Here is a 13,613-nt window from a genome sequence, read left to right on the forward strand (position 1 = left end):
CCTAGGTGCAATGAATGCATCATCATTGCTTTGCGTTTTGTGTTGAATACGGACGGTAGCCGTGCGTCACATACAGTCCAGTACACAACTAGCGAAACATTATGGAAGTTAGCGCACGCAGCAGCAAGGAAACTACTATATTTAATGCAGCCGCAACATTCAAATCTTATGTTTGGAAATACTACGGCTTCGAAAAGAAAGACGGAAAGCTTGATAAAACCTCCGTAATTTGCAAGGAATGTCGCACTAAGAAGCCATACAACGGCACCACCACAAATATGCAGACCCACTTAAAACGATGGCACCACTTCACCGCCAAGTTTCCCTCCCACTTCCCCGCCCAGTTCCTCGTCGGACACCGGAGAAACTCTTGGTAAACCAGGTCAGGATCAGAAAAAAATTGCCTCTTATTTTGGGAGTCCCCTTGCAACTCACTGTGACCGCGCAATGGCTATAACTAAGGTCACTGCTTATTTCATATGCAAAGACCTCCAGCCTTCGCGTGGTGGACAACGAGGGTTTCAGACAGCTCGTGCACGTTTTGGAACCCAGGTATAAAATACCAGACAGGTCTGTGTTCACTTACAAACATATTCCCGATGTGTACAACAAAGTGAGAAGTGAGATTACTGTGTCGCTGAACAGTGTGCAAAGAGTTGCACTTACAGTGGATGGGTGGACATCTTGCGCGATAGATTCATATACATATATATATTATTATTATTATATTTCATATAAGACACTCAGTGAGAATAGTCTGTTTGTGTTTACACTATAGCAACAGCTGTGAGTCTCAGGTGCCAAATTGTTTACATTTTCTTTGCACAAAACCCAATTGTGAAAGGGCTTAAATAAGTTGTTTTACAAGTTCTACTGTTTATAAGGAATAAAGTGGTATCCTTTTAGTAATACCATACTGAATTCCATCTTTTTTAAAGCTTTTTTTCTTTGCTTATTTGCATCATGTTTAATTGCACAATATCGCAACAAATTGCATTGTATCGTATCGGATCGCATTGATTTGAACTTAATGTGTATCGAATCGTATCACATCGTGACGACGGTGAAACGTATCGGATCGTATCGCCAGAAAATTCCATGTATCGTTTAAGTATCGCATCGCTGGCAGTGGATCGAGATGTGTATCGAATCGTCCTCAGTGCTGAGATTCACATCCCTAATATGTATATACTGTATTTTCTGCACAAAAAGACGCACTGGATTATGATGGGCACCTTCAATGAATGGCTATTTTGTCAATTTTTTTCATATATTAAGACGCCTCGCACTAAATAAATTTCCCCAGTGTGGGACGAATATAGGATATCTTATCTTATCTTATCTTATCTTATCTAATTTTGGCGCAATCTACAATGCGTCCACTAGATGTGATATGCTCCTTCCATTCAACTCGAGAAGTGTCCGTTCAACTTGAGAGGCGTTAATGACCGCCTCTGAAAAAAGTAAATGACCTATTACTGTACTTAAATGAAGCTACGGAAATGGAAAATAATGCATCAAAATAGAAAATCAAGTGAGGAAATCGCTAAATAAATTCTATATCTCCATCTTCAAAATATATTTAGTGATTTCCTCGCTTGATTTTCTTCGTGGTTTCATTGAAGTAAGAATTAATTTACGTTTTTCGAAGGAGGTCTGAACGCCTCTCGAGTGGAACGGAAGAAAGCATGGAGACGGACAAAGACGTACAGTTCCTGTACTTGCTGAGACTGTGAAAACTATTAATAAATTCTGCGTTTAAAAAATAATAAAACCACAACCACAGCTCTCATTTTTTCAACAAACTCAGGTGTGTCTTTGTCCGTCTCCTTCCCTTCTTTTCTTCCGGTCAACTCGAGAGGCGTTCATGACCGCCTCCGAAAAACCCAGTGGCATTTCCTTTTTCGTCGCTCCAAGAATACAATCAGATAAGATCCATCCATCCAATTTCCGAACCGCTTAATCCTCACTCGGGTCACGGGGGCTGCTGGAGCCTATCCCAGCCGTCTTCGGGCAGGAGGCGGAGGACACCCTGAACCGGTTGCCAGCCAATCGCAGGGCACACACAGACGAACAACCATGCACGCTCACACTCACACCTAGGGACAATTTAATGCGTTCAATCAGCCTGCCATGCATGTTTTTGGAATGTGGGAGGAAACCGGAGCACCCAGAGAAAACCCACGCAGGCCCGTGGAGAACATGCAAACTCTACACAGGGAGGCCGGAGCTGGAATTGAACCTCTGCACTATGAGGTTGACGCGCTAACCAGTAGGCCACCAATATATAATAATCCACAAAATAAAACACATGAAAGATAAATAAATGACTGTCTGAAATATGGTATTCAGATTTTTAAAAAATAATAATAAATACAGTATGGCAGGATAATTTAGCCATCCATCCATCCACTTTCTGATCTGCTTATCCTCACAAAGGTCGCGGGGATGCTGGAGCTTATCCCAGCCGACACTCACACCTAGGGACAATTTAGAGTGTTCCACTCACTTGCCATGCATGTTTTTGGAATGTAGGAGGAAACCGGAGTACCCGGAGAAAACCCAGGCCGGCCTGGGGAGAACATGCAAACTCTACACAGGTACCGGTACCTCTCACTGTGAAGCCGACGTGCTAACCACTGGACTCCCGGGCCGCCATCAGATAAGATAAAATAAGAAAAGCTTTAATAGTCTCACAATGGAGAAATTCCCACTTCACAGCAGCAAAGTTATGAGAGGAAGAAGTAGAAGAACAAAATAAATAGGAGCTGCTGGAAAGGCAGCCGCTCTCGCGGTGCCATCTTGAAGTCAAAATAACACAAGAAGATGTCAGTCGTAGTTATTTATTCCTTTGTGTATTCACAAATGTTGAAATCACAACATAAATTCTATAGGGCTGGGCAATAGATGTATAATAATAATAATGTATAATAATTTTGTTGTATCCTCGCTTGCTTTTCAGTGTTGATATATTATTTTCAATTTTTGTCGTTTCATTGAAGTAATCATTCGTTTAAGTTTATTCTCGAATCGAACGGAAGAAAGCATGGAGATAGACAAAGACGTACCTGTATTTATAGTTATAACATATAAGTTATAACATTGGAAGCATGTCTCCAGGAAGGAGCCATCTTGGAGTCGACCTTCTACCGTAATGACCATGCAAAAGACGCACCGGATTTTCACGCGCTCGGTGAGCTTTTAAGAAAATGTAAGACTTTTTGGTGCGCCCAATAGTGCGGAAAATACGGTGTGTGTGTGTGTGTGTGTGTATATATATATAAAAAAAAAAATCCTCATCTCACCCTTCGGGTGGTGTCCGTCCCTCATTCAGCTCGGGTCCTCTACCAGAGGCCAGGAAGCTTGAGGGTTCTGCGCAGTATCCTTGCTGTTCCCAGCACTGCACATTTCTGGACTGAGATGTCTGATGTTGTTCCCGGGATCTGTTGCAACCACTCATCTAGTTTAGGGGTCACTGCCCCGAGTGCTCCGACCACCACAGGCACGACTGTCACCTTTACCTTCCAGGCTCTCTCTAGCTCCTCTCTGAGCCCTTGGTATTTCTCGAGTTTCTCATGTTCCTTCTTCCTGATGTTTCCATCACTTGGGACCACTACATCCACTACAACGGCTTTCCTCTGCCCTTTATCTATGATCACGATATCTGGTTGGTTCGCCATTACCATCTTGTCAGTCTGGATCTGGAAGTCCCACATGATCTTCGCTCTGTCATTCTCCACCACCTTCGGAGGTGTTTCCCATTTTGACCTTGGGGTTTCCAGTCCATACTCCGCACAGATGTTTCGGTAGACTATGCCAGCCACCTGGTTATGGCGTTCCATGTAGGCTTTCCCTGCCAGCATCTTACACCCTGCAGTTATGTGTTGGATCGTCTCAGGTGCCTCTTTGCACAACCTTCACCTTGGGTCTTGTCTGGTGTGGTATATCTGGGCCTCGATGGCTCTGGTGCTCAAGGCCTGCTCCTGAGCAGCCAGGATGAGTGCCTCTGTGCTGTCCTTCAGGCCAGCCCTCTCTAGCCACTGATAGGACTTCTTGAGATCAGCCACTTCAGTTATGGTCCGGTGGTACATCCCGTGTAGGGGCTTGTCCTCCCATGATGGTCCCTCTTCCAGCGCCTCATCTTCTGTTCCCCATTGTCTGAGACATTCTCTGAGTACGTCATCCGTTGGAGCCTTCTCCTTGATGTATTCATGGAGCTTGGATGTTTCATCCTGGACAGTGGCTCTCACACTCACTAGTCCCCGGCCTCCTTCCTTTCGGTTTGCGTAGTCTCAGGGTGCTGGATTTGGGATGGAACCCTCCATGCATGGTTAGGAGCTTTCGGGTCTTAACGTCCGTGGTCTGAATCTCTTCCTTTGGCCACCTTATTATTCCTGCAGGGTATCTGATCACTAGCAGGGCATAGCTGTTTATTGCCCGGGTCTTATTCTTGCCATTGAGCTGGCTTCTTAGGACTTGCCTCACTCGCTGGAGGTATTTGGCCGTAGCCGCTTTCCTTGTTGCCAGTTCGAGGTTGCCATTGGCTTGTGGTATACCAAGGTACTTGTAGCTGTCCTCAATGTCTGCTATTGTTCCTTCAGGGAGTGAGACCCCTTCAGTGCGGACTACCTTTCCTCTCTTAGTCATCATCCGACTACATTTCTCAAGCCCGAATGACATCCCGATGTCGCTGCTGTAGATCCTGGTTGTGTGGATCAGGGAATCTATGTCCCTTTCGCTCTTAGCATACAGCTTTATGTCATCCATGTAGAGGAGGTGACTGATTGTAGCTCCATTTCTGAGGCGGTATCCATAGCCTGTCTTGGTGATTACTTGGCTTAGGGGGTTCAGTCCTATGCAGAACAGCACTGGGGATAGTGCATCACCTTGATATATGCCACATTTGATGGACACTTGGGTAAGTGGCTTGCCATTGGCTTCAAGTGTGGTTTTCCACATCCTCATCGAGTTCGCAACAAAGGCTCTGAGGGTCCTGTTATACCCATTTCTGAGGCGGTATCCATAGCCTGTCTTGGTGATTACTTGGCTTAGGGGGTTCAGTCCTATGCAGAACAGCACTGGGGATAGTGCATCACCTTGATATATGCCACATTTGATGGACACTTGGGTAAGTGGCTTGCCATTGGCTTCAAGTGTGGTTTTCCACATCCTCATCGAGTTCGCAACAAAGGCTCTGAGGGTCCTGTTCACCTTATACAACTCCAAGCATTCAGTGATCCATGTATGTGGCATCGAGTCATAGGCTTTCTTGTAATCAATCCAGGCTGTGCACAGGTGGGTACGTCGGGACCTGCAGTCTTGTGTGACTGTTCTATCAACCAGGAGCTGATGTTTGGCTCCTCTGGTATCTCTACCAATGCCCTTCTGTGCTTCGCTCATGTATTGATCCATGTGTCCACTTATCTTAGCCGCAATGATGCCTGACATGAGCTTCCATGTTGTGGAGAGACAGGTTATTGGCCGATAGTTGGATGGGGCTGCACCCTTTGAGGGATCCTTCATGATCAGGATGGTTCGCCCTTCGGTTAGCCATTCTGGGTGAGTCCCATCCCTCAGCAGCTGGTTCATTTGTACTGCTAGGCGCTCATGGAGTGCTGTGAGTTTCTTTAGCCAGTAGGTGTGGACCATGTCCGGGCCTGGTGCTGTCCAGTTCTTCATATCTGAGACTCTTTCCTGTATGTCTGCCACTGTTATGGTAACCGGGTTCTGTTCAGCTGTGCTCCTCTCTCAGGGTCACCAGCCATTGTGCACTGCTGTTATGTGCAACCTCCTTCTCCCATATGCCTTTCCAGTACCTTTCAGTTTCCAGTCTTGGTGGGTCAGCTCTGTTGTTAGGACCCTGCCACTGAGCGTACACTTTCGCAGGTTGTGTTGCGAACAGCCTGTTTATTCGTCTGGCCTCATTCTCTTTCGTGTACCGCTTTAGGCGACTGGACAAGGCTTGGAGCCTTTGTTTGGCAGTTTCGAGTGCTTCAGGTATGGTTATCTGGATGTACCTCTCGGGTATCGGCCTTTTCATCACACCTCTCTGGGCCTCCGTTAATTGACTCACATCTTTCCGGGCCGCCTTGATCTTAGCCTCCAACCGTCTTTTCCATGGGGGGTAGCGTATCATGGCTTCCATGGTTGCTCTTATAGCCCAGAGTCTCCAGGATCACTGATGCTGAAGCGTATATCAGCTCATTGGTTTCTGTGATCGTTACGGTAGGGATCGCCCTCAGTGCTGCATTGACACTTTCTATGAGACTTTCAGATGGTACTTCACATAGCCGTTGTAATCGGTTTCTAGGTTGCCCAGCTTTCATTCTCGCCATGATCTTAGCTTTCAGGTCAGTTGCTGCCTCGCTGGGGCTGGCCACCCAATCTCATCATCTGCATTCATTGGGGCTTGCCTCCCAATCTCTTGTAAGACCTCCTCCTCTGATCTGGCAGCCTGGGGCCCTTCACCATGGAACCTGCGTTGTACCTCATCAATCTCAAGTTGTGACAGCAGTTGCCGTTTGTGGATGTTGGAACACTGAGCTACTAGTTGTTTCGCGGTCAACCGTGACTGTGGGTTTTGAAGTAACCATTTAGCCCACATTCTCTGCATGTAACCCCTCTGACTAGGGTTGCTTGAGTAGTAGCATTCCAACATCTCGCCCATCTCCGCTTTGTTCCAGTAGCCCATTTTTCATCAAGGTGCTCTGGTTCCCCAGCACCTGACGCAGACCTTGTTTGGCCGGGTGACGTCTGAGCCGGCATGTCATTCATTTTATTTTCTCTCATCATTGTATGAGGTAGGCATTAGCGTGAAGGACCTTGCCCAAGGACCCACACTGAATGGTGTTATGTGCTCATTTTTGCCCCAAGCGGGATTCGAACCACCGTCTCCCGTATGCCAAACCGATGCCTTACCAACTGAGCTATCCAGCCGCTATATATATATATATATATATATATATATACGTATATATATATATATATTCGGGCTTGAGAAATGTAGTCGGATGGTGACTAAGAGAGGAAAGGTAGTCCGCACTGAAGGAACAATAGCAGACATTGAGGACAGCTACAAGTACCTTGGTATACCTTGTTGTTTTTTTTCTTCTCTCTTTCTCCTTTCTTCTTTCTACATGCATTCTTGCTGCTGGAGGCTGTAAATTTCCCCATTGTGGGACGAATAAAGGGATATCTTATCTTATACCACAAGCCAATGGCAACCTCGAACTGGCAGCAAGGAAAGCGGCTACGGCCAAATACCTCCAGCGAGTGAGGCAAGTCCTAAGAAGCCACCTCAATGGCAAGAATAAGACCCGGGCAATAAACAGCTATGCCCTGCTAGTGATCAGATACCCTGCAGGAATAATAAGGTGGCCAAAGGAAGAGATTCAGACCACGGACGTTAAGACCCAAAAGCTCCTAACCATGCATGGAGGGTTCCATCCCAAATCCAGCACCCTGAGACTGTACGCAAACCGAAAGGAAGGAGGCCGGGGACTAGTGAGTGTGAGAGCCACTGTCCAGGATGAAACATCCAAGCTCCATGAATACATCAAGGAGAAGGCTCCAACGGATGACATACTCAGAGAATGTCTCAGACAATGGGGAACAGAAGATGAGGCGCTGGAAGAGGGACCATCATGGGAGGACAAGCCCCTACACGGGATGTACCACCGGACCATAACTGAAGTGGCTGATCTCAAGAAGTCCTATCAGTGGCTAGAGAGGGCTGGCCTGAAGGACAGCACAGGGGCACTCATCCTGGCTGCTCAGGAGCAGAGCTTGAGCACCAGAGCCATCGAGGCCCAGATATACCACACCAGACACGACCCAAGGTGTAGGTTGTGGAAAGTGGCACCTGAGACGATCCAACACATAACCGCAGGGTGTAAGATGCTGGCAGGGAAAGCCTACATGGAACGCCATAACCAGGTGGCTGGCGTAGTCTACCGAAACATCTGTGCGGAGTATGGACTGGAAACCCCAAGGTCAAAATGGGAAACACCTCCGAAAGTGGTGGAGAATGACAGAGCGAAGATCCTGTGGGACTTCCAGATCCAGACTGACAAGATGGTAATGGCGAACCAACCAGATATCGTGATCATAGATAAAGGGCAGAGGAAAGCCGTTGTAGTGGATGTAGTGGTCCCAAGTGATGGAAACATCAGGAAGAAGGAACATGAGAAACTCGAGAAATACCAAGGGCTCAGAGAGGAGCTGGAGAGAGCCTGGAAGGTAAAGGTGACAGTCGTGCCTGTGGTGGTCGGAGCACTCGGGGCAGTGACCCCCAAACTAGATGAGTGGTTGCAACAGATCCCGGGAGCAACATCGGACATCTCAGTCCAGAAATGTGCAGTGCTGGGAACAGCAAGGATACTGCGCAGAACCCTCACGCTTCCTGGCCTCTGGTAGAGGACCCGAGCTGAATGAGGGACGGACACCACCCGAGGGGTGAGATGAGGATTTTTTAAAAATATATATATATATATATATGAATGTATATATATATGTTTGTATGTATGTGCAGCCCGGTACTCCAGTGATTAGCACGTCGACTTCACAGTGCAGACGTACCGGGTTCAATTCCAGCTCCGGCCTCTCTGTGTGGAGTTTGCATGTTCTCCCCGGGCCTGCATGGGTTTTCTCCGGGTACTCCGGTTTCCTCCCACATTCCAAAAAAAACATTCATGGCAGGCTGATTGAACTCTCTAAAATTGTCCCTAGTTGTGAATGTGAGCGTGGATGGTTGTTTGTCTCTGTGTGCCCTGCGATTGGCTGGCAACCGATTCAGGGTTTCCCCCGCCTACTGCCCGGAGACAGCTGGGATGGGCTCTAGCACCCCCCGCAACCCTAATGAGGATCAAGCGGTTCGGAAAATGGATGGATGTATGTATGTATGTATGTATATGTGTGTGTGTGTGTGTGTGTGTGTGTGTGTGTGTGTGTGTGTGTGTGTGTGTGTGTGTGTGTGTGTGTGTGTGTGTGTGTGTGTGTGTGTGTGTGTGTGTGTGTGTGTGTGTGTGTGTGTGTGTGTGTGTGCGCGTGTTCGTCTGCATGTATCGTGAGAATGACAAAGGGCAGAGCATGTGATGGAGAGTGTGTGAGAGCGACTACTCATATCGAAGAAACATGTTTGTCAATCATCTAAGAGTTGCTTTTTTTTAACTGCCATGTGCTTCTATCTGCATTTTTTTTCTATAATCGTAAAACACTATGAGCAATATTGTCAAAAAATAGTTGACATTGCATCTATTCTATAAAATACATTCAGAGCAAGTTGTTGCCTAATATGACTGAGTGAATAATTTAGTGATTTTTTTTTTCATACAGAAGTGCTGCATGAGATTCAAAAGTCACTGGAAGGTGACCACGTTTAGGTACGTGACACATTACCTACTCCCATTACTTACCACAGGGCTGCAGACTCCCGTTTTTTGTTTGTTTTTTTTTTTGTTTTTTGATGAGCACAATGACACTGAACGAATCAAAAATCAACTTGACAGGTAAATACCCAAATTTCCACTCACAATATTTCTTATGAATGGGTGAAAGTGTGGATTAGATGTTTGTCAGCAACAACAAATATTCCAGAATTAAAAAATAAACTCTGTCATGTAATATTTTGTGTTTTGACTAGTTAAAAAAAAAGAATAATCATAAATTTCGGCTGTTATAAAGTACTGATATAAAATGAAACAATTTTTACCAATATGGCCCAGTCCGATTCGCCAATGTCATCGTGTCATGCTTAACCATTAGCAGTTGAACTTTGCACTTCAATTAATTTTCAACAAACACAAAAACTCTTTAACCCGACACAATATTAGTTTTCCAGTATCGTTTTCCCACCGTTCCACAAGTATAATCCAATTTTGCACATAAAATGTTTGTTTCCCTTTGACAGTTAATGTGTGCGCTGTCGGGTTGTACCATATTATCTGCACTATAAGGCACTTTAGAATATAAGGCGTACCTTCAATGAATGGCCTATTTTAAAACGGTTTTCATATATAGTGCCCACTGCATTATAAGGCGCATAGAATAGAAGCAACAATAGTGGCTGCGGTTATGCTACGCATCCACTAGATGGTGGTACGCTAAAGGGAATACAATACAATACAGCTGTGTTTATATAGAGCCTTCACAACAGCTGGTCACAAATACGGACATGAAACATCAATACAAATGGGATTACAAAAGAATAAATGAAAGACAAAAAGTTATGCAGACAATTGAGTCAACAAAAAGGCACACAGACCATACACTAGGGGCTACAATACTGAGAAGTTTTGCTTGTCTCCTTCTTCCTTTGTTTGGTCAGTAGTCAACTATGCTTTTGGTATTATCTTCGTTTCATGATAGCGGCGCGGAGCTCACAAAGTAGTTGTCTGTTTGAGTGTGTGTTGGTGAATGCACATGTCAATTAGTGTCGGGCAAAACCCATTTACGTTACAATTGGTTCCTGCTAATAATCATCAATGGATAGCATTGGAACACTAACAGGGAAACACTCAATGGAGAATATAAAGTGACGAGAACACCAAGTCAAGTCAACTTTATTGTCAAATATGCTCGATGTGCAACATACAGCACAGATGAAATTTCTTTCCTCTCAACCACAGTGCAACCACAGGAGCAAGAGGAGCCGCTGCGGGTAACCGCGCCAGCATCAACAGAACAGTTAACATAAAATAACAAAATTATACAACACAACACATAAGACACAGACAGTCAGGCAATCTTAACCACATTTTCTGCATACACGTTGTTGATTGAAGCAGTTCTAGATGAAAGAGGAGAGAATAAAGTGTCCTCACCAGTGGATCAGAGACGTCATGCTGAAAATGTGCACACGTCTGCTACAAGCTAACTTTGAAAGCAAACAAGAAGCTGTAGCGTCCATTGACGAAAAAAAAGAGATTGGCTCACATTTCCAGTTTGATGAAATTGCTCCTCATCTCCTCAATCTCCTCATCCTCAACTCCAGCAGCCATCCATCCAGCCACACCAATGCAGACTTTCCAACAGTGCTGGCATCGCCGCTGAACAAAATAGTGCTGTGAAAAATGCTGCTCATTACAGGTGCAAAAACACAAGCGTGCATATATGAGGCGCATCGGATTATAGGGCACACTCTCGGCTCGTGGGAAAATTGAATGCTTTTAGGTACTCCTTATAGTGCGGAAAAAAACGTAATCTAACCACCCACAAAAAAAAAAGTGAAAAGTCATACTTTTTTTTGTTTATCTTCAGATTGTTGGCCATCCGATCAGCTTGTTCCAGCAACGGCCTCGGCTTTCAGAACCACTATATTCGCTCTGTGACTGATAAACTCAAAGATTCTCAGGGCCCCCTTCTCATGTCTTGACCAAAATGTTCCGGAGTAGCATGTGCTCAGAGTGCCGGTTCAACAGAGGTCTCGCCTATTTTGAAGATAGAAGTTGAAGGAGCGCCACCACTTGCAGGGGATGACTATCAACTCGAAAACAACCATTTATTTCAATGCAATTTTTTTCGTCTTTTTGCAACTCCAGTGCCGGATTTTATCATACAGAAAACTTCAGTTTTCAGTGTCTCACAAACTGGAGGCCTTGTTCGTCGTGATGACTTTTTAAAAATTGAATACTACTCGAACCTGTTTAAAAGGGACATGATCGTCAATTGACTTGCTTTGTTTTACTCTGCTGTCAGTGTCCAGTTCTGAATTGGAAATGAGAATGTGTTCTGAATTACTGAACTTGAATTACAAAAGAAAAGTTGAAATAAATTTGAGTGAGACTGGATAGTGCCCCCTCAAAAAAAAAAAAGCTGACTTCAGCTGGGTTTCGTAAAAGAGGGCGTTTTTGACAAAAGCGTGTCACACATGCTGCAAACTCTTTTAAACTGTGAAAGAAATGCATACATTTCCTTGAAATAGGAAAGCCTTAATCACTGGCAGCTAGTACACGTTAACTTAAATGCATTTGGTTTGTTGTTAAGGTTAATGGCTGCATTTTAAGACATCTCATATCTGGTTTTAATTGGTTTTATATTCTGGAGGATGAATTATGGCTGTGCATGGATCTCAACCATCATGATTTTTTTTTAAATCATTACCACCTCGTGTTCATTTAGTGCAACTTGTCAAATGTCACAATGACAAAGCTGTAATGCAATTTACAGTGTTGTACTTGTCCGAATTTTTTATGGAGTTGGGAATTTGTCCTGTGTATTTTTCTTTCTTTTGTTGTTGTTTTTTTGACAAAATAACTTCTGTCCATGTATATTATAATTCATGAATGTGATTTGAAAGATATCGTAGTGCAATCTTGTTTAATGTATGTGACTTGATTTGTTGTACCTTTTGGGCCTTTCCTATGTGGGGTAAACTGATGTTTAGGTTGTACAATAATATTTTGGTAATTTGTTGCAAAATATTGGGTATCTTTCGAGAATATATTTTTGTAGTGACTTGATTCAGCCCATTTTTATTTTGTGACATCACCTTGCAGTTTTGTTGTGATTAATTATAGCATGCTTTCAACCCCTGACCTGCATTTGTTTTTTTGTTTTTTTTTATGCTCGCGGGAATCACTGGAGACTCTATCAGCTGTTTTTGGGCAGTAGGTGGAGTACACCCTGAACTGGTTGATAGCCAATCGCAGGGCATACATCAACAAACAACCGTTAGCAGTCACAATCATACCAACGGACAATTTAGAGTGTTCAAGTAACCTACCGTGCATGTTTTTGGAATGTGTGTGGACGTACAATAACAGTCAACCACTGTGGCCCCAAATTAGAAATAGTGCAATACAAACAATGGAGACGGTGATAAAATAATAATAATCTATTGTTTTTTTTAATGAAACAACCAGAGGGCGTGATAAGTTTTTACTCCAAGTGCCACCTCCTGTTTATTGTTTGGCCTTTGACTCAGCGTGAGACTTGATTTTTAGTTTTCCTGTTTTTGTGCTTTGTAGTGTCTTATTCATTTATTGTTGTATAAATTATTTTTGCTCCATGCACCACACTTTACATACAGCGGTGGTTGTTTTAAGGTGCTCTATGAATACAGTGTAGTTGAGGTGAAAAAATTACTGAGTACATCGCCACATAAATCTGAAAAGGTCTGAACAAAGATCGGTTGGAAAGTGGATCCCAAAAAGGCAGACTCACAAAAGTGCAAGACCGACAAAGTACAAACAAATCGCTGGCGACAAACAGCGAGGAAAGATGAAAATAACTCGTTCAAGTATTGAAGAGTTCAGTATACTTATGAAACAAAAAAGGCGATTTAGACCAAAGCGACTATGAGCAAAAGGTCTTGAAAATGGCACTTGGGAATAAACAGCCTTCAAGGTCATTAAGCTGACAAAGATAATCAGAAGTCAGAGTCCTTAAATAAACAGCAGCTTGATTGTTAACGAGACACAGGTGCACCAAAGGTCACGCCCAACACTCCAGCTGGTGTTAAAAACAAAAACATCACAAAATCAGCCGAGAGAATGGTAGGCCCATGAGGTTAAAAATATATTAATGAATATTTATAACATGAAAATGACATTGTTTCACGAGCAGTAGTGGATACACTAAAATGCATGCGAGAAAACATTTGTGCAAGTCCATTG

General features: G+C 44.1%; 1 protein-coding gene across 4 annotated transcripts in view; it reads left to right on the plus strand.

Moving 5' to 3' along the window:
* The window catches only part of LOC127594586 (LLGL scribble cell polarity complex component 2-like), an 83,471-nt gene extending 70,938 nt beyond the window's left edge, over window positions 1-12,533 (plus strand). For 2 of the 4 annotated variants that reach the window (XM_052056437.1, XM_052056439.1), the window contains 2 exons: window positions 9,334-9,380; window positions 11,257-12,533. In XM_052056437.1, coding sequence (XP_051912397.1) covers window positions 9,334-9,380 — 47 coding nt within the window. In that variant the 3' untranslated portion in view covers window positions 11,257-12,533. The remainder of the gene's footprint in view (window positions 1-9,333; window positions 9,381-11,256) is intronic. The other 2 variants (XM_052056436.1, XM_052056438.1) reach the window with 1 other exon arrangement.
* The last annotated feature ends 1,080 nt before the right edge of the window (window positions 12,534-13,613 follow it).

The sequence above is a fragment of the Hippocampus zosterae genome, unplaced genomic scaffold (genome assembly GCF_025434085.1).
Source record: "Hippocampus zosterae strain Florida unplaced genomic scaffold, ASM2543408v3 HiC_scaffold_22, whole genome shotgun sequence".
NCBI classification, from domain to species: domain Eukaryota; kingdom Metazoa; phylum Chordata; class Actinopteri; order Syngnathiformes; family Syngnathidae; genus Hippocampus; species Hippocampus zosterae.